The sequence below is a fragment of the Pinus tabuliformis genome, chromosome 6 (genome assembly GCF_031772625.1).
Source record: "Pinus tabuliformis cultivar Carrire ecotype Pingquan chromosome 6, CPIR1, whole genome shotgun sequence".
In the NCBI taxonomy this organism is placed as follows: domain Eukaryota; kingdom Viridiplantae; phylum Streptophyta; class Pinopsida; order Pinales; family Pinaceae; genus Pinus; species Pinus tabuliformis.
This window is the reverse complement of record NC_142292.1, coordinates 266,702,829-266,729,482: the sequence shown is the minus strand read 5'-3', so window position 1 is coordinate 266,729,482 and position 26,654 is coordinate 266,702,829. Positions and strand designations below refer to the sequence as shown.

General features: G+C 37.9%; 1 protein-coding gene across 1 annotated transcript in view; it reads left to right on the top strand.

Moving 5' to 3' along the window:
* Window positions 1–14,387, top strand: part of LOC149258392 (asparagine synthetase [glutamine-hydrolyzing] 2-like) — a 300,044-nt gene extending 285,657 nt beyond the window's left edge. The window contains exons 12-14 of the mRNA XM_089415256.1: window positions 12,754–12,840; window positions 13,380–13,487; window positions 13,776–14,387. Coding sequence (XP_089271382.1) covers window positions 12,754–12,840; window positions 13,380–13,487; window positions 13,776–14,021 — 441 coding nt within the window. The 3' untranslated portion in view covers window positions 14,022–14,387. The remainder of the gene's footprint in view (window positions 1–12,753; window positions 12,841–13,379; window positions 13,488–13,775) is intronic.
* The last annotated feature ends 12,267 nt before the right edge of the window (window positions 14,388–26,654 follow it).

Genomic DNA, 26,654 nt, shown 5'->3' with positions numbered 1-26,654 from the left:
TGTGTAAGGACTGCCCCAATAGCATAGTCAGAGGCATCTGTCTCGATCTCAAATGGTTGTTGCAAGTCTGGTAATGCGAGCACTAGTGCCGAGCAGAGGCGATCTTTCAACTCTATGAATGCCTTCTGTTGAGATTCCGACCAAAAGAATTTTGCTTTTGCTCCTCCCTTGGTGACTTGACTCAAGGGCCAAGTGATATGAGAAAATCCCAACACAAACCTGCGGTAGAAGTTGGCAAGACCCATAAAACTGTGGAGCTCTGTCAGAGTGGTTGGAGATGGCCAATCCTGAATGAATTGGATCTTGGGTGGATCCACATGCACCCCCCCGTTCATCAATAATGTATCCCAGATACTGAACCTGGGTGATGCCAAAAGTGCATTTCTCCAAATTGGCACATAACTTGTGTTGCCGCAATGTTTGGAGAACCTGCCGGATGTGGTGGATGTGTTCTTCCCAATTCTGGCTGAAGATAAGTATACCACTACAAATGAATTGGTGAATGACTGCGAGATGTCATCCATTAGCCTCATGAAGGTTGCGGGAGCATTTGTCAACTCGAAAGGCATAACTAACCATTCGAAAAGGCCCTCATTGGCTTTGAAGGCAGTCTTCCATACATCGGAGGGTTCGATTGATACCTGGTGGTACCCTGACTTCAAATCGATTTTGCCCCCTTTAGTTGGTCCAGGAGGTCATCAATCCATGGGATCGGGTACCTAATCCGGACAGTGATCTTGTTCAGCGCCCGATAGTCAATACAAAGTCTCCGAGTCCCTTCCTTCTTCTGTACCAACACGATCAGACTCCCACAGGGTGATGAACTCGGACGGATGTGACCTTTTTGCAGCAGCTCCTGTATCTGCCTCTTTATTTCATCATTCTCCAGAACGGAGCACCGATAGATTGGTCCATTGGGCAGCAGCACACCTGGGGTTAGATTGATGGAGTGCTTGACCTGATAGTGCAGAGTAACCCCTGCGAGGGAGGTGAAGATGTCCTCGTACTCCTCCACGACCTTGTCCATCTGTAGTTGTCGTGCGGAAGGGCCTTGTTTGGAGGTTGTGGCCACCATCTTCTTCTTTCCTTGAGGGCGTATTATTAGGAAAACAAATTTCCTGGTTTTGGAAATGATCTTACTGCATTGTTTTGTAGTGACCAAAGAGATGGCGGTAGGCGGTGCGACCTCCAGTATCCTGTACAACTTATTTCCCAAAGTAACAATAACAGCATGAGGCCTTGATTCATACATTGCAGGTCGCTTCCACAAGTATGGTTGGCCTAATAATACATCACAAACATCAAGGGGAGCAACGTCACACAATACCTCATCCGTGAAGGGCTTGATGTTGTATGGAAGGCAACACTACTGGCTCACGTGAAGATCCCGTCCTTGGTGAAGCCAACCAATGGTGTATGGTTGTGGATGTGTTGTGGTCGGTAAGCCCAGCCGCTTCACGACCTCTGTGAAAATGAGGTTCTTTTGGCTCCCGCTGTCGACAATGAACTGTAGCGGGGAGCCCTTTACCCACCTCTGGGAATGGAAGAGGTGCTCCTCCTCCTCTGGATCTTCGGGTTCCTCCTTTTGGATCTTCGTGGTGGCAACGGTGGCATTGGGCTCTGCATCGATAATCTGCTTCCCTTTGTCATTCCCCCTATTGGGTTCTGACTCAGAGTTGAAACATGCATCTGATTCCGAAACCTTTAGCTCGGCCACCAATGACTCTTTAGAGTGGAGCTCTTATGGAACTCACATCACTTTTTCGTGTCCTTTTTCGGCTTCGCGGTGCTATTCTATGCTTGCGGCTTTAGCGGGTTGTCTTGGGTCACCCTGCCTTGGCTTTGTTTCGGATTCGCAGATCCGAAGTCCCGCTTCTTTTGTTTAAACTTTTGCTCGATCTTGATAGCATATCGATATGTCGTGCCGAGCGAGGAGATGTTCAGGAATTCTATTTCATCTTGGATGTACCTGTGCAGGCAACCGCAGTATTTGAGTACCAAATGCTGCTTCGAATCCTTGATACCCAACTTTGTGCGAAGGGTATGGAAAATATTGGTAAACTCCGGCATGTCTTGGTCCCTTCCCTGCCGTAGCGTGGTCCACTCTATGTATTGATCCTCATAGCTTCCGACAGGGTAGTACTGCTCCTTGATGGCAGCCCAGAATGAATTCCAAGTGGGTGTGGCTGAAAACAGTGAGGCCGCACTTTCATCTTTTTGCTCGCAGTATGTTTCCCACCAGTCCTTGACGTGGGGGGCGGCTTTGAGAAGAGCGAAAGTAATCTTTTCCCGGCAGGGAAAATCATGAACAAAAAAATACCTTTCTAGCAGATTTAACCATTTATCTACGGCGTCTACATCAATCTGACCTTTAAATATGGGAATGTCAAAGTTAACTTGTACTTTAAAGGGTGTGGCCCTTCCAAAGTAGTTGCTGGAAGTAGATGTGTTGCCCCTGGGTAGTCGCTGAAGGATCTGGGCAAAGTTGTCCATCATTGCGTTCCTTTGTCGCTTGAGGGTCTGTTCGAGCAAGATTTTGATAGGATCTCCTTCCCCTGTCTTTCTTTTCATCTGCCATGGGAGGCCATCGGGATTTGCGAGGCTGGTCTTGCAAAGGTTCGACCAGTTCAAGCCCTAATTCCTTATATCCTAACCTCATTGGGGACATGCAAAGAAAGACAGAAAAAGAGTTGACTGCTATGATACCACTGATCCAAATTTAAACAGGAACGCAACAAATTATAGATATAACCACACACAGAGATGCAACATAAATAATACTTCATTTCATTACTGTAAAATACAGAAATATGCTTACAAACAGAAATGGAAATAAACTAGCTAGGGTGATGGTAGCTTATCTCTGAGAAGAGATGTGGTGGCTACATGCCTTTGAATTGTATTACAATGAGGCTGGAAGGCCTATTTATTGTTGAGAAACAATGGAAAACTGTAAACATCCAAAAACGTAACCCTAGGAGATGAAGCGCCAAACTATGGGCCCTGTTTGGGTAAATTGGTACATCAACTTCCCGGAGTCGTAACTTTGGCATACGATCTCCATTTGACATGCACAATACCTCGTTAAAAAGATCTATTTGAGGACTACAACTTTGGGAAGAGCAACATTGGTCCATGGGCCGATGTAGCTCCCAGTTTTCCAAAAAAATGTCGTTTAGGGCCTCAAAACGGCTTCGGAAGTTCACGACCCGAAAAACCGCTTAAAATAGTAAACTGTGCTACAATTAAGGAAACTGAAAAACTAAAAGAAACAATGGTGGGGGTCTAGGTGGAATTGGCCAGTGGCCACCAATATCCACTAGCACATGCATAGTCACAGACCCACAAAGCAGTTTAGGGTGGCTATTTTGGAAAACCAGGGGCTGTTTCCCTCCAAAAGCAACCCCCCCAAGCTTATAAAATCATACCTTCTCTCTTATTTGCCTCACACATCTCATTTGGAGCTAGGGGGGTTGATCCAAATTTAGATTGGGTAATGCCAGTGGAACTAGAACCAATAGCTGAATCGGGCAAAGGCAAACAACCAATGGGAAGCACTAGTCATGCAACTCGTCCAACTTGTGCTTTTTTTAGGTCTAGTTTTGCTGCTGCTACTACTACTGAGGTTGTAGAGGAGTTTGAGTCCTTAGAGTTTGAGTTAGATGATGTTTATGTAGCTCTTGTTGATGATCCCATGCCTAGTAGTGGTGATGAATTTGATGAGTGATCATGTTGATCAATGATATGTAGAGTTGTAGTAGTCTAGTGGCCCAATAGCGTGCAGCATTTTTTTGGACTCTCGAGGCCATTTAGAGCGTCATTGATTATGTATTTTGTTGCTGATATGTATTGCATCGGTGCCATTTTGATATATTCACCTTTACATGGTATATAGATGAGCAAACTTTGTTTATAGTCTCTAATGGTTTGGAATCATGGTTTTAAATCTTAAAAAATATATATTTTTTTTTCAATTAAAAATTAATTATTTCATGTAGTTTTTTAAGGACCGGTTCATTGAGATCTGACCAGTTCGGTGTTTCTGGTTCCCGTTCAAAAAACTGTTTGATAGGTGGACTGGTTCAGTTACCAGTTCGGTTTTTAAAACCATGGTTCATATATTGCACTATCCATCAGTGCTGAGCTAGATATAAACATGGGTGCTAGTTAGTCAAAGGTTTTAGCTGGAGGATACCAAAACTCACTGCTGCCTGTTATGTCTGTGCCTCTTTGCACAAGATTATAAACTCTGCATAACATGTACCCCTTGCTTTCTTCCATTTGCAAAACTTTTTTGTTTCTAGGTGATTTTATTTTTTAAACGGAACTGTCAAGAATACTGCTATCTGCATGCTTGGTGTCATATAATTGCTGGGTCATTAATGTATATGAACTCTTGACTGGCTGGATCATCTTAATATTTTCTGTATCTGTTTAATTAAATTTATAAGCAGGATCAACAGCCCCAACCTCCCTGTCGATACCCTCAAAATTTTGATCATTAACGTATATAGATTCTCCATCTTTTAGGCTAAGAAGATTATCCTCCTCATCATCAAAAGCACATTCTTTAACTCACCTATTAGGTATAAGCCACTGAGTCATTTTTATTTTTGTCATCCCTGTGGCCTTTTGATCTGAGTATGACAGTAGATGTCATCGAATGATATCCTTTCTTCACAAGTCCTTTGGATTCTGCAAGTCCATAATTCCCATAAATGCCTTGTGACCATATGGCTATCCAGCGATCTCCCTGGAACAAAGAATTGTTTTGAGCATTAAGTGTGCATATTTTATAATTGCTTTTGATAGGAAGGGGCTTTTATCTGCATGAACTTTCCTGTTTGCTTACTATTCTTACATACCCAGCTACTATGGCACGATCAACCTGGCCTTCAGATTGAGGCTTTAAGATAGCAACTAGGTCGTCATTTGACAAAGTCGATACATTATTGTTGTTAATGACAGGTGACAGCATGGACTCAATGTTTCTCACATTCCAAGTTGTCTGACCTGCTTTGTCAAGCTTGGGAAAACAAGCATGCTCATGATCCAAATCATTGGTGGGCAGTTTAATAGTACAATCCTGATCATCCAAAGTCTGCAAACTCACACAGTACTCTACTACTTGGCAATATTCATCTTCCTCACAATAGTGAGGGTCATCATGCAAATTTTTTTCCTTTGGTCGCTCTTTATAGGCAGTTTTGTCACTGCAACACAGATGTACTAAACCTTCTTTGTGATCACGGTTATCATAGATAGCTCTGGCTTTAAAACACATAACATCTGATCTGCCTCTCTTTTGCTCAGAGATGTTGAGAAATCTAGGGCAGCTAGATTAGGTGATTTCTCTTACTTTGGCAACTGCTTGTGATGTATTTTTACTTTACTTGATTAACTTCTTTCCATTATTATGATTAGTGTTTTCTATCATCAAACAACTACCAAATCATAAAGAACAATGAGACAATAGGACACAAGATATAAGCGATCAACCAAGGCCGAAACCTCTCCAACTGAGAGGAAAACCCGCCAGAATCCTTCTCCTCTTATAGAACTTCAATTGACAAATTCCAAGGCCTATAACCCTTGACCAAGACCCTCCAAGACCAAGTCATCCTTCCTTCTTGATAGCTTCCAACAACAAACTTTAACCTTCCAACAACTTCTCTAGCAACTTCGACCCCAACAACAATTTTTGCAACTTTGACCTAGTAGCTTCAACAACTTCGACCTAGCAACTTCACAGCTTCGACCTTGTGCAACTTCAACAACTTCGACCTAGCAGCTTCACAACTTCGATCTAGAGGCAACTTCAGCGGCTTCGACCTAGCAGCTTCACAACTTCGACCTTGATGCAACTTTAGCAACTTCGACCTAGTAGCTTCACAACTTCGACCTTGACGCAGCTTCAACAACTTCGGCCTAGCAGTTTCACAACTTCGATCTAGAGGCACCTTCAGTGGCTTTGACCTAGTAGCTTCACAACTTTAATCTAGAGGCAAATTCACAACTTCGACCTTGAAGCTTCACAGCTTCGACCTTCTAGCTTCACAGCTTCAACCTTACAGATTCACAACTACAAAATTCCCAAAAACTAGCGAGAGAGAGAGGCCCAAAAACTTTGATCTTGATCTTATTCTTCTTCTTCGTCCTTTTCCAGCTTCCATCTTGAGTTGATCGAACTTGCTTGAGTGAGTGTGCAAATGAGCTCGAATTCCTTCTTATTTATAGGCTTGTGAGGGGTACGAATTGCTATCTTGAGGCCGACTTGTCGCTTCATGTAGGCCAACTTGATCTTTGTGCTATGATGAGGTCTTGGAGGGTCTTTTAATTCTATTTTGACTCAATAAATTTTTCTTTACAATATGTAACATACCCAAATGGGTCTTCAATACATGACAGTGACTCAATTGACTTTATGACAAACCTAGAAGCACTCAATGGGTGCTTAACTTAAAAATAAATTTCCCTTGAGCATGAAACCCACACTTCAAGAACACATAATAATTTTTTTTTCTCTTTTCATTAAATACATAAAATCCCGATTACATATGCCATTATGAAGACCAAACCTAGTTACATATTTCAACTCTTCCTCCTAACTAGGGAGGTATTCACAGCTTCGACCTTGCAGCTTCACAACTTCAACCTTACAGCTTCATAGCTTCGATGCAAATTTAGAATTTCGTCTAGCCTAGAAACCCTAATGAAAGAAAGAGAGAGAGAGGCCGAAAAACTTCAATCTTGATCTTCTTCTTCCTCTTCGTCCTTTTCCAGCTTCTATCTTGAGGAGATCGAACTTTCTTGAGTGAGTGTGCAAATGATGTCGAATTCCTTCTTATTTATAGGTTTGTGAGGGGTACGAATTGCTGCCTTGAGGCCAACTTGTCCCTTCATGTGGGTTGACTTTATCTTTGTGCTATGACAAGGTCTTGGAGGGTCTTTTAACTCTATTTTGACTCAATAAATTTTTCTTTACAATATGTAACATGCCCAAATGGGTCTACAATACATGACAATGACTCAGTGGACTTTATGATAAACCTAGAAGCACTCAATGAGTGCTTGACCTAAAAATAAATTTCCCTTGAGCATGAAACCCATGCCTCAAGAACACAAATAATAAATTCATTTTTCTCTTTTCATTAAATACATAAAATCATGATTACATATGCCATTATGAGGACCGAGCCTAGTTACATATTTCAACAACAGAAAGAATCCAGATCAAGGCGTTCATAAAGGCCACTGCTATATTGATCTTCTGCCTTCATTTGGGCAGCAAACAAACTCTCTTTGTTAAAGATATCTCCAGTATCATGAGAACTTTGTGCAGTAATGTCATCGTATGTTTCATGGATGTCTATCACATGGTCATGAACATTGTTTCGTTCTTCAAATTCAGAGTTTTGTTGAGAATTTTCCTCTATGGTGCCACACCATTTTCGAGTAGAGTAGGATCTTCTTCTATGATGGGTTCATCATTTGCTTGGCCTTCTGGGAGGAAATCATTATCATGGCTTGACATATCTGTGTTCTCCGGATCACCCTATCCCTCTTCTCCTATGTCAAGTTCCAAAATTTACCTTTACAAAACGAAAGGCTGATCATTTGCCTTGATGAGGGCTGCAATACCTTCTCTTTACAACAACACACAAAGACTTTACTGTGTTAAACTTGTAAGCAAGGTCTAGGACAAGCAACTCTGCAGGGTCTCAATAGACCAAACTCAATATGGGGTCCTGTCAATTGGACCAAACTCAAAAATTGCTAAAAATAGATTTTCTGAAAATGACAATTTCTTGGATTTCCTGGAATTCAAATTCCATGTGCACCTCCCTAGAGGGTATCCATAACCATGATCAAATCAGGGAAATTATGACTTCCAGTAAACTGCAGGAATTACCAATCTGATCATACCCTCTGGGGGTCTTTGACTCCCCATATTTGTTCCAAATGCTACAGGAAACCTACAAATGTGGGCACTTGCTGCCACTGAAAACCTCTGTCAGATGTACCTGCATATATGTATGAAGTTATGAAGTTATGAACTGCTTAAGAGACCTGTCCTACCATCAACCCTTGAATAACAAAAACATGGGACCATGTGCCAAGTCTGAAAGTCACTCTATGAACTGTTGATGCCAAATCAATGGACCGACCTACCAATCCATCCAGTTATGTAACCCACAAACAATTTAAGATAGGCGCTTTGATTGAATTTTGAAGAAATCCAATCTCTGTGTTAAGGTACCCATTTTAATACATACATAAGAATTTGAAGTGTAAAACTTCCGGATAACAAAAATATATATAGAAATATTTTATTAATAAATGAATAGACAGATGATGATTGATTACAATGGGGTTCCTGGCTTATATACCGCCACGGACACCCCTTTGGAAAGGGCATGATCTTATGATCGTGCCCTTTCATCTAACTAAACCTAAAATTAAACAATAACCTAAAATAAACTAATTTTTTACATAACATTGCCTTCCTCTCGAAAGAATGCTTTGTTCTCAAAGCATAAGTAACGACGAATGTTGTTGAAGAATGATTCATTCTCCCAGAAAGCGTCTTCTTCGGGTAAGTCCTTCCACTTGATCAGATATTCTAAGATGATCAAGGTCGCACATTTTAAAAGGTCTTGGATTAATCTCTCAAGTTTCGTTTTTTGGTGATGTGGATATCGGTATGGCTTGATGTTAACAGGGTCTGGTCTTGCCTTGACTTCTATTGTATGCTCAATTTCCCTATTAGGCGGCATCTTCATAGGTAGGTCTTGAAATACTTTTTCATGCTTCCGAATCAGATCTTGTATCTCTGGTGATTCTTCTCTGGTCATATTTGCAGATAACATTTCTAATTGATGACATTGTACTGCATAAGTAGGTGCTCTTTTTCGACTCAGCTTCATCATCTGAGATGATGATACATCATGATTTTCTGGTGCTTGGAATCCATGTAGTTTGTACTTCTGACCTCCCCATTTGAATTTTATAAATTGTACTTGGTGGTTAGCGGCATAAGTACCTAAAGTTTGCAACCATTGGATACCTAAGACTACATCTACTCCTAACGGTATTGTGAAAAACGGAGACTCTAAACTGAAGTCTTGAATCTGCAATTTAACCTTATGGCATTTTCCCACTTTTTCAATCCTCTTACCGTTAGCTATCATCACTTTCATGTTCGGTAAGGGAAATGAAAATATATTGAGTCTCTTTGCCATGGTTGCATCTAGAAAATTGTGTGTGCTTCTAGAGTCGACAAGAACCACTATGTTGTTCTTCTTTATGTGTCCTTTTAACTTTAAAGTCTGAGGTTGTGATATACCTGTCATAGCTAATAATGATACTTGTGGAATACTTCCATCATCTAGTTCTGGTGAGAATTCTGGGGCATCTTCTGTGTCTTCTACGTCATAATCTTCACTGTTTGAATCATTGATTGCTTCACAATTATATAGGTTCTTTGGTTCTTTTCCTTTAGCACATCTATGTTTGGGGTCCCACTTCTCACCACAGCGTTTACATTTACCCTCTTTTATCCTTTTGCATTTCCACATTAGATTTTTCATCTTCACGACGATGTGGTGGAACATATCTTGTATTATTTGAGTCCACATACTGGGGTATCCTTCGTCTTGCATAAGCTTTTTCCACTGTTGACCAAAATATTGGTTCGGATTTCTTTTCGGCTGTTTTTGCTTTTCGTCTTGCTTCTTCTATAGATGTAATATCATGCATCTCAAGTTCTGCTTGTAAATGGGTTTTGAGTCCCGAGATGTATGACTGAATTAGACGAGATTCTGATAACCCAGGTACTCGTGTTACTAAGGTCTCCCATTCTTAAGTGTATTCGTCCACACTTCCTTTTTGTCGTAATTTGATGAGTTTTGAAAAGAACTCTTCTTCCTTTACACCTTGGAATCTTTTGAAAAATGCATCTTTAAATCTCCTCCAGCGAATGACGTGTGTGGTCTTTTTCCACCACATATACCAGTTATATGCTTCTCCCTCCATTTTCATGGATGCATGTCTGAGCTTTTCGTCATTGTCAGTGATGTCATATATCTCAAAGTATTCTTCTGCTTTATTTATCCATGCAACATTATTTTTTTCGTTACCATCGAATTTAGGCATCTCGACCTTTGCCCTTCGCTGGTATGTTGCTACTGGTTGAGCGAAAAAAGGGTGTTGATTGGTAAAGTTATCCCAGAGTTGCTTGTTTGTAAAGACTGTGTTACTTGCTTCTTGGTGGGGTGTCGCTGATTTTTTTGGGGATTCAACCTTGTCATGAGAGTCTGTGGACTTAGTTGAATCCGACGAGACGTGTTCTTGATTCTCTTCACCTTCTTTCAGTAGTTGTTCGGGCGTACAATTCGACCATTTACACAGAACTTTTAGCATTGTTAAGACCTCTTTGAAGATTACTTCTGTTTGGACATGTTGACTTTCCATTTTTATCTCTATTCGATTTGTCGCATCTTCAAGATTTTTGATTTTGTCCGCTTGCTCCCCCAGCTTGCTCTCAACTTCATTTAATCTTTTACTGACCTCGTCGTGGTTGTTATTTATCTTTTGCTCTGCATCCAACAACCTTTTTTGAAAATCCGCCATTGTCATTGTCGACATTGAGCGGGTTTGCGGAGGCGTGTATTTATTTGCCAGCTAAAATATTTTTCCTTCCTTTTTTTTTAAATAATTAAATTAAATTAATTTAATAATTTAATTTAAATTTATATTAATATATATATATATATATATATATTTTTTTTTTTTAAATTAAATTAAATTAATTTAATAATTTAATTTAATTAATATTTTTTTTAATTATAAATTATAATAATTATAATTTATAATTATTAATTATTATATATATATATATATAATTTAAAGTTATAAATTATATAACTTTTAATTAAATTATATATATAATATATATAATTAAAATATAATATATATATAACCAAATCACGTTATAATTATAATATATATATATATAGTGTATAATATATAACTATATAATATAGTTATTTATATATTACAACTATATATAACGAAATGTTGAAATTACGTCTTACGCCTTTTAATTGAAAGCTATTTAATGAAACGACAGGGCTGGAGAGTCAACAGTCGTGTTGATTGGCAGCAACCGTGGCAGATTAAACTTCTGATTTTACCGTGATACCCACTGTAATAGAACCGCAAATATCACCGCAGACGCAGGTAGGTGTGCGGGGATAAGCAGTATCAGGTTTATGCGGTTTAGACTCCGCAGCGTCACGTTTAATCTTTTTTACTCAATTACTAGACTTATATCTCATCGGACTCTACACACGCTCCACTTATATTTAACGGTTTCTACGGAAGGAACGATGTAGATACTCTCTGCTCTGTTCTGTGGAAGGATGTGGCCTCTGCCAGACGCTTCGAAGATTGAACGGCACAGTCGCCAATACAGCAGGGGGCAACTTCAGAGTTTTTAAGGCCACCGGCCCGCAGGGTAACGCAGTGTCTGTCAGGCAAGATCGCTTGCTCTGATACCAGATGAAGTGTAAAACTTCTGGATAACAAAAATATATATAGAAATATTTTATTAATAAATGAATAGACAGATGATGATTGATTACAATGGGGTTCCTGGCTTATATACCGCCACGGACACCCCTTTGGAAAGGGCATGATCTTATGATCGTGCCCTTTCATCTAACTAAACCTAAAATTAAACAATAACCTAAAATAAACTAATTTTTTACATAACAGAATTACACCATATTTGTGAGGGGTTTTTTCAGTAAGGAATTTCTACACTATAATCTAGGTGTTAATATTCTTGTGATATAGTTTGGATACTACTTACGGTGTTTCTGTTCTAAACTTCAGTGCAGAAGCATGCCAACTTGGATTTCTCATTAGTCATCAAGGGCAATTGTTTGGAAAGAGTGAAGAGGATGTTTGAACTGGAAACTTATCAATGAACGAAAGACCCATGAGGGGAATAGAACTTTTTATCACATCTTACATGCCTTCTATTTGCTATCACCAATAGGTGCCTCCGTTTGAAGTGTGTCTGTACTGGAAACTTGTCAGCAAAGGAAAGAGGCATGAGGAGAATAGAACTTCTTTGTGTCATATCTTACGTGCCTTCTATCTGCTAGCATCAGTAGATGCCTTTGTTTTAAATCAACACTCTCTGTCTCTCTCTCTGTATATATATATATATATATATAAACAGTTAAATGGCTATAACTGATCTGGTAAGAAACAACCACTAGCTTAGTATCTTAAACTTTTGGTCATGTATTGCTTTTCCCTTTCAGCATTCAATGTGCAAGAGTATTTTCCTCAATATGCTGTAATTTTCTTTTGCATTACTACAAATTATCTCATTTTACATTGGAAATTTTGAACTCATGCCACTGTTTGAGCCTGTTTACTCTTCTTTTGCTTTAAAGTATCCGAAATATGCTAATATGGAGGTATTGTTTTATCTAGATTGAAAGTCTGGGTTTTTCCTTGTGTCAGCTATATAAGCTGAAAAATAGATGAACGTAAGAATAAGGAACACACTTTTCCAGGAGTTTTAAAAATTTGAAAATACCAAACGTGGATTTTTCTTTTTATCCTGTTTGCTTGGCACCTACAGTTTGCTTTGCTTTCCATCCTGGAAAACTTTGTTTTGTCTTTTTATCTCTAGCAATCAATAACAACTCACATCTTTCTGTCGTTGTCTTGCAGCATATTTTGTACAGGCAAAAAGAGCAATTCAGCGATGGTGTTGGTTATAGTTGGATTGATGGTTTGAAAGAGCATGCTGCAAATCATGTGTGCTACCTGATCCATGGTTCATGCTATTTATTATCGTGATTATTTTGTCTTTGTGTTGGATCTTAAAGCTGTGGTTATATGAATCTGTGGGTATACCCAACATAAAAGGAAAAGTTTTTTCATGCACTCGCTAATTATGGATATCCTATTTGTCCAGAGCATTTATGAATCTGCTGGTAACTTAGGTTTTGTCATGGAATATCTAATTTATTTCTTTTTCCTAAAGTTTCTCTTCCATAATTCACATTTGACAGTGTTAGGATGCAGTACATCCTCATTTGTGAAAATTTCAACCATACTACAATTGATTTAATTTGCTATAGGAATATGCTTTATTCTCTAAGGAATTATTGAATAGCAGTAGTATTTTGCATTTTAAAAAAATGTTGGAATACCCTGTTTTGCTGAGTTATTTTGAGTGACAACCACATCAGATTGGGATTGTTAGTGGTACTACTCAATATTGTCTCGCAAAAGAGTGTCATATTAAGACACGAGGTAAATTCTAAAAATTGGTTGGTGATTTTATGTTCTAGGTTACCAATATGATGATGGCAAATGCAAAGTACATTTACCCTGAGAATACACCCACGACAAAGGAGGCATACTACTACAGGATGATATTTGAAAGATTCTTTCCTCAGGTAGGTGATTTCCATCCATCGATGATTATATGAATCTCTGAGTTTGTGGTTTCTGTTGCATGACTGATTCCGTTAATGTTACTCTTAGCTTGATTCTCACAATTCTTCCTTTTCTTCTGCTTTAGACCATTGATTTAGTTACTGCTTGCTATGTTGGCTGCTTTTCTGCGAAAGGATTAGATTATTGAACTACAGAGATGGTAGTTATAACATGTTCTGAGTCCTGAAGAACGTTTGAGGATGTTCCAATTGAAATGCCTATGTTATTTTTGTCTGCTTCATTTGCAGAATGCTGCACGCTTGACTGTACCTGGAGGCCCTAGTGTGGCTTGCAGCACTGCCAAAGCTTTAGAATGGGATGCTGCATGGTCTAGGAACCCCGATCCTTCTGGCAGGGCTGCTTTAGGTGTTCATGTGGATGCTTACAAAGAAAATGCAGATATCGGCAATGGCGACGAGGAAGTATCAGCAGATTTTTCAATTAAAAAGCCAAAATTTCTAGATGGTGGTGTGAAAGTTGCAGTTGACGGTTGAGCCATAAGACATCCATGCTTCTCAAATGTAGCTTTGGCTTAGTATATACTTGTGGAGCTCTTGGATGACTGAGGCTTTCGTATTTTTGCTGTCTAGGTTGTATAGTGTGGCACCACAGAGATGCTTAGAAATTTAGAAGATGAATTTAGATGGATACGAGTGTTATATTAACTTCTAAATTTGGTCATTGGATCTCAATGTTGATGTCCAGTGATGGAATAATGTATTGCTGTTAGGCATCTTCTAGTGCATTCATAGTTTTTGTGATATCATTGGATCTGGTCCAGTTAATTATTTCCAAAGAAATGAGTTATGGTATGTAACAGCTTCAGTTGCTGGTTAAAAGGAATTATTTATTTGTGCTAATATTTTGGTACAATTTTTTGTTTGTTTACATTATGAAAGTATATGCTGGCAATCATATCATGCATAAGAGCCAGGCGGAATGAACATTTTTCTGGCATAACATGTGCGGTAGAGTCAAATTACCTCAGCTCAGTTATAGGGTTCGCATATGCTCTAGCTTTATGTTTTCCTAACTGTTTGACACACTACCGTTCTTACATTTAATGTATAAATCTGTATGCTCCTCCTGGATTTGTTCTACGTCTGATGGAGCTAAATTCCATGGAAGTTAGAGACACACTACCGTTCTTACATTTAATGTATAAATCTGTATGCTCCTCCTGGATTTGTTCTACGTCTGATGGAGCTAAATTCCATGGAAGTTAGAGCATTATTGACAATTTCCTTTCATTAGTGTGCATGGATACCTCTATTCTTGTTGCCTACCTCGTCCGCCTGATACATACGACGATGATTTCTATATATCATTTTGTTGTTTTGGGGCAATTGACCGTAAACAATTTTTATGGTCACCTGAACATCTATATCTTGCGCAACCTCATGATCTGTTTTGTGGATTTTGCCAGGCACTATTTTGTATCCAAATGAACATGTTCCAAGGAGTCATCTCACACGTGGCCCTTAGATGTCTACTACGTGTATCTAAATTATTCGAGGTACACCAAAAACATACAAGATGGTAGATTGTTGTATATATTCCTTCATCTTCTTTCTAATGTATTGTCAAGAGTGTCGGCAATTTAGTTAATGACAACGAATTGATAATACTGTGAGTAATAGTTAATTTTAAAATCTCCATAAAAACATACCATATCAAATGTTAATTCATTAAGTGAAAATTACATTAGTTTTTGTTTGAGTTTTAATTCAATAAGTGAAAATCACATTAGTTTTTGTTTGAGTTTTAAGTTAAGTTTTTTCATTAAATTTGAGGGAAATTAATTATTAAGAAACTAAAATAATTAAAATTTATTTAAAAAAAAAATTAAAATCGAAATAATACATAACTATTTAATAGCTTAATCAGAAAAATCCAAATATAATTGAAATTTTGTTTATTCTATAAATTATAATAAAAAATTTAAATATGTTATATAAAATTTTAAAATAGTACTTAAAATGAAAATAAAACAATTTTTTTAAAACAACGAAAAAACCAAAAAACAACCTAACACTTGCTATGATAAAACCTAAAAAATTCCGCATGAGAAAGGATGTAGAGAATTAAGAAGGGGCATGACACACTACTTTTTTCATATTTGTAACCTTAACATAAATTGAGTTGTGTGAGTTGAGTGGCTTTATTGAAACTCTCACAATGGTAACATTTATTAAGCATTTCTTTCAAGATGACGACACAATGGGGTTATCATTTTGGAGGAGACAGGAAAATACCAGTGTCAAAATTTGCAACACTTCCAAATAATCTGTCTGTACTGTGTCTTATCAACATTTATTCGTATAGATTTTCATTTCGCAAGGACGTTTGTGCAGCGATGGCCCTTCCTATTATTTGTTGTTAGTATACGTATTGATTGTCACGTGAATAAAGCGGGTGTGAAACAAAATCATAAAACCGAGGTCAGATGACAGTCAAATCTGTTAATTTTTTTTTATTGTACATATCTTGTACATGTATACACAAATCATAATTACAAAATAAGATGGAAGAATTGAACCAATAAGGTTTTAACTAAATAAATTTAAAGATTATGGGAAAATAATTAAATTTATTTGGTAATGTTAAACTATAGAAGAGCTGGAATTATTTTTGGGTTACGCAACATTGAATGTGTTATATACTGCCTACAACAAGAGGTATAATAACGATAAGAGTTCATAAGCCTTACTATTTTTGAAATTGAAAACACAAGTTTCCTTAGCTATTTGCAAGTTACAATATGTGTTTCATTTTAGTAATTTTGATGAAGTTCAAGGATTCAAACTTATCCTTGATTGGTTTTTAGGAGGCAATAACTTTACACTTTTGGTAAATGTGCTCTAGATAAATCTAGAACTGATCTCATTTGCAAGTTGAAGATGCATTTGCTAAATATAAAGTTGTGCAAATGATTAAATATGGAAATTCTTGGATTCTTTTATATAAATAATTCTAATTGGTTTGGAATGCTATGGAAGAAGTTTAGTGTGTTTTCTTGTTTTGTTTTGATGTGTTATTCTTGGATTCTTTTATATAAATAATTCTAATTGGTTTGGAATGCTATGGAAGAAGTTTAGTGTGTTTTCTTGTTTTGTTTTGATGTGTTTTTTTGTTTTGTTTTGTTTTTTTTTTTTTTTTATAAATTGCTTTATCATGTATCATGGTGTTGCTTGATTGTTGGGTGTGTTACAACAAAATCTAGCTCTCTAGGACAAAGTCTCACTAGGCAACGTAAAGTGTAATAATGGGAGTGCCACCACGATCACCTTAGTAACAATTCTCTTTGTTTTAGTTATGAACACAATCTTAAAAGAAAAGGAGCATTCTCTAGTAGATCTTGGGATCAATAACCCAATTACCTTAAGCTAAATGCCTCTAAGGGGTTCTACAATGATTTCCACTCAAGGATAAAGATGGGAAATTGTGTTTAGCGTGGAATAGAGAGAAATTTTCAAATTCGAATTAAAAGATTCCTATGGTTCAATCTAAAAGTTTAGGTTAACCAATATAGGCTCCCAAATACACGTGATCTTAAAATTAGTATTTGTAGCAATACAACACTTTATAACAACAACAAATTTAGCCCCCCAAAGCTATGATAATAAGATGTAAAATGAGGGCTAAAATTATGAAGAAACAAAAGAATAAATCATAGTGATTTCTATGATTTAAAAGATGTATAACACTTAAACCCTAAACATCAACCTTAAAATTATGGCTGGAAAATACACATAAAATGTAATTTATATTTACATAATGCATTCCAAACAATTCCTAGCCTTAGACATTAGTGTTCAACTTAATAAATGCTGAAAATATATGATTTTGTTGTAAATAAACTCCAATTTATCATAAGAACAAGAGAATGATTTTGGAGTTTTGAGGATTGTTACGAGAGAGAAAGAGAGGACTGGAATAGTGCCTTCTCATAAGGTTGGTAGAGTCTAGGAACATACAAATTTATGGGAAATTTGTAGTAGAAACAAGACTCAAAAGAACTAGGGAAAGTTAACTTATTTACCTTAGGGTTTGAGTTAGGGCTCTCAATTTTCAGAGTCTTGGAAGCACTAGTTTAACAATGATCATGAAACAAGTATCATGTCAACATGCTCAATACATGAATCATCCATCCAATAAACTTAAAACCAAAACTAAAAAATTTTTACCATGCATTCATACAGGCCTCACCATAATAATCCATGAAAAGACCCTGCGTTCAAATTAATAAGTTCCCCAAAAGTGTTGGGAAATCAAGGAGATTGTGGATTAATATTGATTTTCATTTCATGATAATAACTTGTGATATTTGTTGGCATTTTATTATTTTCATTTTTCTTCTTCATCAAACAATTACCAAACCATGAAGATCACAAAACATAAAGAACACAATATATAGACTCCACGCCAGGCCAAAACCTCACAACTAGGGAAAACCCAAACAATCCTCTTCTTATAGACTAAGATCAAAATGAGACCTCCAAGACCCAAAGACAAATACCTCCACAAGTGGTCCAATTCAGCCCTCCCTCTGTCATGATCTATCTTCAATAAGATAGTTAACCTGTCACAAGATGTATATCCCATAATAATCCTTTCTTTGTAGCTTAGTAGTCCTTTAACTTGCAGATCATAGTCTTCATCAACACGCACATCATAGCCATTATCAGTTTACATATCATCACAAAATAATTTTATCATCTCTTCATAATTTCACACTTATATTAGGTTTCTTATTACAATCAAGTTGCATATCCCTACCATAGCGTCTTGCATTTCAACGTCTCAGAAATTCGCATATCAATGCCTCTAAAACTTGCATATGATCACAAAATTGAATGAACTTTTTATGTGGAGGATTCACACCAATATATAGTTCTTCATCACTATGAAGGGTCACGACTGTTCAACAATCTGACCTGACCATCTGGGGGGCCGACATGGCCTTGTGGAGGACTTATTTGACTCTCTTTGACTTAAAAGAAAATCTTTCTTTTTCTTTACAAAGGGTTTAGATGGACTTTGACTCGATAAATCCCTAAAAGCATGAAGAACATGCTTAACCTAGACTTGAGAATGAAACCCATGCTTGAACAAATAATGTTTTTCTTCTTCTTTATAAAATATTGATACAAGTACAAAAACAAATATGAAAGCTGAACCTAGTTACATTTTCCAACACTCTTAACTAGGTAGTTATTCATAATGACTCAACAGGGCTATCTTAAGTTGAAATATTCTCATAAGGGATCAGATTGATAAGCATCAAAATATCATCATAACCAACATTGTCACATTACCAAGGCCTTGATAGGTACACTCTATCTCTCAAAAAGATTAGATCACAAAGCTGGGAGGCATTTTAGGGGACACCACACCACCTCATTGAGGTACTTACTCCACCTAGGATACGCAAAGTATATCTTTTACCAGACCATTTCCCTTAAGGAAATGTCTGTCCATTGGATCATTCTTATCCAAGTCCATGTAGTTGACTTAGAATCTCCATCCTAATCCATCATAGTACATGACTCAAGAATGTCTACCCATGATGCTTATGCAATCCATCATTCTCCTTATCCATGTCCATGTACTTGACTTAGGATATCAATCATAATTTGTCACCATACCTGACACAAGGAGAACCACGCTAATTCAAATTATCATTTTCCCTATCTGTGATGCATGCACTAGACTTACAAATGCTAGTCCTGCCCTAGTATATGACACAGGGAGAACTAATGTCCAACCTTACTCCCTCTCAACCTGAGAGGAGAAATCCATGCTCACTCCATCTCAACCAAGGAGAATTCATCAAGCCTCAACTTGTGTCAAAAGTACCCACACTTACATCAACTACTTGTAATTGTAGCTTTCGTCAATTAGCCTTCTTATCACTGAGATTTCTCATCTTGCTACTCCAAGAGCTCCACATTCCCCCTCCTAATATATCATTATCTTGTACTTGAGGTCTTCACCTATAGCATCCGTAACAATGTTTACCACCACCTTTTGCATTGCATACATCTTCAAATATGCTCATCTTTAGTCATCGCCTTGATTGATCTAGTGGCATTAGAGCTGCCCTCATCTAGGGCTTGTTGATCGGCCCATACAAAGTCAATTATTGACTAATCTAGCGTTCCGTAAACTGTTGTGGATATTCCATTGGACAATTTGTCACAAAAGATATGATAATATTATATTAAAAATATGAAATTCTACATTATTATAGTTTTATTACATTTCTAGACCTGTAAATTTTACTGTAATTAGTGCATGCATGCGAATAGAAATTATGCAGAAAATAGAGAACAACAAAATAAAAACTCTCACACACACATAAGATGCACGATATGCTCTGGGAAACTCTCTCGGGAGAAAACCCAACTGGAAGGTGGGGCTGCTCCGCTCTCTTTCTTTGTTGGAAATATGGTTGCGAGTACAAAGAAGTATGGCCTATGGCCCATGGGCTACTACAGTGCACAAATCCTCTGTGTGTTCTCTACCTCCTATCCCTCTTGTTTATTTTTGCTAAGCTATGGAATAAATGTGTTTGAAAGAAATGAATGCCTCTTCCTCATAGTGGCCCGATTATAACACAACCCAATAACCTACTAGTGGTTAAGTTTGAATACCTCAACCTTTAATCAAAGTTACAATATAGAATCCTCTATAGTCTTTTACATCATAATAATGTGGCTAGCTCCTTTTCCATGAATAATGGGGGCTGGCGCGACATCCTCTCGAACCATGGTGTTGAAAATAGAAAGGTCAATTTTTGAGTGGCATAACTTTTGCATACATACTCTGATTGATGTGCTTCTTGCGTAATTGGAAAGATATATGTGTGTAGAATAGCATGAAAGGGTGTTGTGTTAAAGAATCAAAGTTTTACCCCCAAAAAATGTTCTTTTATGCCTCAAAACACTCTCGGAAGGTTTTAGACCCTGTTTTTCCAAACTGGGTACTGCTGGTAAAAACAATCCCGTGAGCTAATTCCTCCACTTTTTCCACCCAGAATGCATCAAGATAGATGAAAAACAATATAATGATCCAATTTGGATCATTTAGGGCCTACAATGTACTGCCCTCTTCTATGCAACTTGACCATTAAATCGCCCAAAGCTGGGGCTCTTCAATTCTACCCACATACCTGTGGTTTCATCCTCAAATTACATAGATCTAGGGAATCATCGTAACGTTGCTTCAAAACATGAAGCAAACTTCCAAACTGTCCAATCTGGGCACTCACCAACCTAACATTAATCTCAAACTTGGAAGGAGAATACTCGTACTTGAAACTTCGTCATTCTGTTCCAATTCATCTAGACTTGTGCTACACTTTGTGTTGACCTAGATTGTCATTGTTGTCAATATGGAAATATTCTAGGAGAAGCAGAGTAGATCCATGAAGAAACAGGAGTAAGAAGCCAAGGAGCAAAGCCATCAGGGAAGCCATCAGAAGAGGTTTTTGGAAGCAAAGAGGAACACATCAGCAGAGGTGCATAAATAGTGTTAACAGAGGAGTTAACATATCAGAGGAGTATTGCAGAATGTCAAAGCAGAGAATATTGGAAGTCACAGGAGCAGTCAAAGGAAGGCCTATTGAGCAAGAGAGGCATATCAGAAAAGATATCAAAAGCCATCAGAAGAGAAGGAGAAAGAGTAAAGAGGAGAAGCCATCGTGGAGTCATATCAGACCAGAGAAGAGCGGAGAGTCAAGGGAGCTGAGATGATTAGGTTTTTGAGTGAGAAGCGAGAGGTTTGAGACAGAGGTCAATTTATTGCTGTAATTTCGTTGAGAAGGCAAGGCTCAATTCAACAGTTAACCACATATCCGCGTTCAACAGTTAACCGGGTATTTCTTTGTATTCCCATTGAAAAGCATAAATCTCAGTGCTTAATGCTTTTATTCACAAATGATGATTATCTTTTGTTAGGTGTTAATCTCATGGTTAAACGATTAAGCGCTTTATTTAAATGATTGATTAATGCACATGGTTATATTCCAAAAGGCGGGTTTGTAATAGTGGTAGTGGTTATCGGGTGGACACTAGGCAGTAAGTGGTATTTAGAGGAGAGCGCTTGATTCCATTAACCGAGCGACACGTAGCACTAGGGTGGAGAGAGAAAACCACCTTTTTGGGTGGTTATTTCCCTTGCAAGTGGCTCACCCGAAATGCATGTCGGCTGTTGGATCTAGCGCGGGTTGATCGATGACGAAGGATCAATGGACGAATCAACGAACGATGAAGGATCGATAGCGATATGTATACGGACCCGACTGGACCATTGCAATATGATCTAATATATTATCGCATCCGTCGCATATCACAAGCCTCTTGTCAAGCCTTTCCACATTGAAAGCGCCGATTGCGATATATATATATATATATATATATATATGGACCTGACGGAGTTATTAAAAACAATTTATAGTAATATCGCGTCCGGGTATTGGGGAATTGGCTATGTTATGTGCAAATCTGCCGATTGCAATAAAGTTGTGGAGTTAATATAATATCGCATCCAGAAGGGGAATCGACCATCAGTTATGTTTTGGGCACGACTTATAAAAGACCTCCAGAACTTGCGATTGTGATTGAGATTGTGACGTGGCATGTGGGACCTCCCTATTGGTACAACCTCTCCTATGAAATCCTCCGTAAATGTTGAATCTATTGTATAAATATTGAAAAAGGGCCTCTCTGATATAGTTTTAATATGCAACATTTTCTATTGTAATTCAACCTCTCTTCCGGATTAACGTGTCTTGTGAGTATTGGTAAACCCGAATAGACAGAGGAAGCCATAGATCGGGAAGCCGAAGAATCAAGCGAGCGTAGATTGTCGAGTGAGCGTTGAGGAAGTAGAAGCTCAAGCGAGCAAGGAGAAAGACAAAGGTCAGGGGTATTAGGCATATAAAAGAGAGAACAAGGAAAGTTTTATGAGGTTGGCGAACAGGAAGAAAGGAGAAAGTCGTAGGTCCAGCAGAACAGAAAAGGGCCGAAGGTCTAGCAAGACAGAAGGAAGATGAAGGTCTAGTAGGACAGGAGGCAATCGAAGGACAAGCAACTCTTTTGATCATGTTACCCTGTGAAAGACTCATACCTGTGATGAATTAATCAAGTACATAATGCATTCTGAAGAAAAATTATGTGATGTAATAAATAAAGTTTTATCTGACATCGTTTGAAGGGAGAAGTAGCTAGCAGAGAAGCAGTCACGCTTGAAGCATTTACTGTGACAGTGAGAACAGAGGCTTGAAACAGAGAGTTGGTTCTTGTGCAGAGCTTAGTGTAGCTAATAACAAACACACTAAAGCTGTGTAGAGATATTATCAAAGATCATGATGGCTATTTGATATCATCATGAGATAACTTTTGCAGACTCTGTGTGGACAGTATGAAGAGTTGTATAGACTTCTTCATAAGAACACTGATTGCCATTGATGCTGTAGCATGGAGACTACAATGAAGCTATAAACAAGCAGAACTTAGTAAAGAAGAGTTCTGAGAGCAGAACATTACTATCAAACATGCCTTGACAAGATTGGGTCGGAGCCCTTGGGGTTGGTGCCCCAGAAGTTGGAAGGATTGGTGTCCTTGGAGTTTGTTCTCCTATATCCAAGGTTGGTGCCTTGACAAAACAGATCCAGACAGTTTGCAGCGGAGGATTGGTGTCCTTGGGGTTGGTGCCTCAGAAGTAGGAGGATTGGTGTACTTGGGGTTGGTGCCTCAGAACTAGAAGGATTGGGGTACTTGAGGTTGGTGCCTCAGAACTGGAAGGATTGGTGTCCTAGGAGTTGGTGCTCCTAAGTCCAAGGTTGGTGCCTTGACAAAACAGAGTTGGTGCTCTAGAGGTTGGAGCCTCACAAAAGTCCAAGTTGGTGCTTGGCAATAGATTGGAACCATATATATATTGTATCTATTTTATTGCAAAGATTATATTAATAAAAGCATTTATTCTTGTTGTTCATCTTGTGTTCTGAATATAAATGTTTTAACTAGTAAAATAATAGTTGAAAAGAAACACTGATTCACCCCCCCCCCCCTCTCAGTGTTTCCAACACTTTGGTCCTTAAATATTGGCCTTGATTATGGATGCCTGTAGCATGCACTACCTTTCTTCTCTCGACCTACCATTGCATCAAAGACCTACGCTGATCCCTCTTCTAATACTCTATTCATCAGTGCTTAGCTTGGGTTCTACTCAACCCCTGTAGTAGGCTTCTTCTAAGCCTTACGACCCTCATATAGTCATACAATAGGACCTGGCCTATCTCCCAAGAGACACAGGACTTTCGCAGCATGTTCTTAAGATTATCAACCCTTAAACTAGCACCAACCATGTCCAAACCAACTTCTTTCTTACTCGGCTACCACTCTACTTCTCTTAAGCCTAGACAATCATAAGAAATGATACTAACAAGACCCTTCTTCACTTCGACAATCCTCTTGAAGGCTATGGCTTCCACACATCTACTTCCCTTATGATGTAGTGCACTTGTTGGATGAACGCTATCCTGAACTTAGGCTTAATACCTCTGTCCTAAATATTTTAGGACTAATCTTATCGACCCACACCAAGGCATCAACTCTTGCCTCCATAAGAAACTCATCTAGCCCAAATGGATCCATTGTTTTTTAGCATCTCCTTGATTGGTTCTTGATTTGGACTTTAGATCCCTGCGACCCTCAAACTAGGGTTACATCATTTAATCTATTGTCCGCGACTACTTTTGTTCAGGCCCTAAATTCCAATGTAGGCCGTCCTCCACTTGTGTTGATCATATCACAAACCTTGCGACCTACTAACCACCACAAGGCAGAGTCTCGACCTTCTCTGCTATCTCTAAATTTGATGTGGCCTTCACATAGAGAACACCACTATAATCACATGCCCAAAATCACATGAGCAACCTCTCTTGAGATTGACTTGCTATAAGAGAATGAATCGTATGCTATCCTTCTTCATGGCTTGAGCCCATTAAGGTCTACGATATTCTTGTGAAACACTTACATGATGACTTGTATTTGGTGGATGGCCTTCCTTGCAACCCTTTTTAATATCCTAGCTAAGGCCTCCTTGGGAATCTTAGAAAGAACCAGTATCATACACATCACTCACAACATGCCTCATAAGGAAATTTTTCATTGCATCTTGTTTCTATCGAGTAGCTTTGTTATGTCCATGAGATATCTCTCATTACTAATTTTCCAGACTTTCATATTAGTTGAAGAATAGACCTTGATCAATATACCAATGTAAACTTTTGTAGTAGTTTTGGACAAGGTCTTTCACAGAATTTTGAATCTGCATCAGATTTTGGATTCCTATAGCTTCACTTGCATTATATTTCAAGAGGGAGACTTGAGTGCTTCTTCAAAAATTTCACTAGGTGATCTTGACATACATGATGATGATATCTCTTCATGTTGTCTTGTAATCGAACACCACACAAAATTTTGCATAGAACTTTGTTGCCATAATTTGGACTAATAGTAATGGAGTCATACTTTGGTTTTGGTCCCCTTCCAATATAATGTAGTTCTATTGCAAGGTTTCACACATAGAACACTTAATCATTTCCCGATGAACTGTATTATAGGCCTTCATGATGATTCATATAGTTGCTTCAAGAGTTTGTCTTCAATATTCGTACTGTTATGATGATGGTCTTAAAGTCTTCTTGCTATAGTTTCAATGGAGGAAGAGATCATTTTTGCATTAAAAATATCAGGTATGCCAACAAGTTGTGAACTTTAGACCGACTTTCATTCACCTTAGCCCTAATTCCATATTGGGAAATCAAGAAGTTTGTGGATTTTATATTGATTTTCCTTTCATTATAATTACTTGTGATATTTGTTGGCATTTTATTATTTTTATTATTCCTCTTCATCAAGCAATTACCAAAGCATGAAGATCACAAAACATAAAGAACACAAGATATAGGCTCCACGCCAGGGAAAAACTCCACAACTGGGGAAAACCCAAACAATCCTCTTCTTATAGAATCAGATCAAAATGAGACCTCCAAGACCCAAAGAAAAATACCTCCACAAGTGCTCCAAGTCAGCCCTCCCTCTATCATGATCCATCTTCAATAAGATAGTTAATCTGTCACAAGATGCCTGTCCCATAGTGATCCTTTTTTTGTACGTTAGTAGTCCTCCTTTAACTTGTAGATCAAAGTCTTCATCAGCTCACACATCATAACCAATATCAGTTTACATATCATAACAAAAACAATCTATTCATCTCTTCAAATTTCACACTTTTATCAAGTTTCTTATTACAATGAGCTTGCATATCCCTACCACAGATTCTCGCATTTCCGTGTCTTAGAAATTTGCATATCGTTGCCTCTAAAACTCACATATGATCACAGATTTGAACAAACTTTTTCTATGGAGGATTCACACTAGTGTATAGTTTTTTCTCACTATGAAGGGTCACGATTGTTTAGTAGACCAACCTGACCATCTAGAGCGCTAACTTGGCCTTGTGGAGGACTTATTTGACTCTCTTTGACTTTAAAAAAATCCTTTATTTTTCTTTACAAAGAGTCCAATTGGACTTTGACTCTATAAATCCCTAAAAGCATGAAGACCATGCTTAACCTAGACTTGAGCATGAAACCCATGCTTGAACAAATAAAATTCTTTTCATTCTTTATAAAATATTGATACAACTACAAAAATAAATATGAAGACTGAACCTAGTTACAATTTCCAAGAAGTTTCTCAACTAGTGCTCCATAATGAACTAAAGAGAACAATGTTAATCCAAGAGATGTATCTCCTTGAAGTTGTGCAATTATCAAATGAGCTAAGTTCTTTCCTTTATATACTAGGGTGACCAAGTGATTTAGCCCAAATTAGACTAGAGGCCCTAAAAATTAATAAATCCATTATATAAGGTGGATAGATCATCAAGTTGATATTACCTATATGTGAAAATATAATATAATGAAACATGAAAAATCCCCAAAAAGACCATGTTGCTGCTCAATTTAGCAGGGGTCCTAAGAGGTGTTCTTAAGGGATTACTACAAAATCAAGTGGCAACAATGGGCAAAAACCCACTGTCACCTCAGTCGA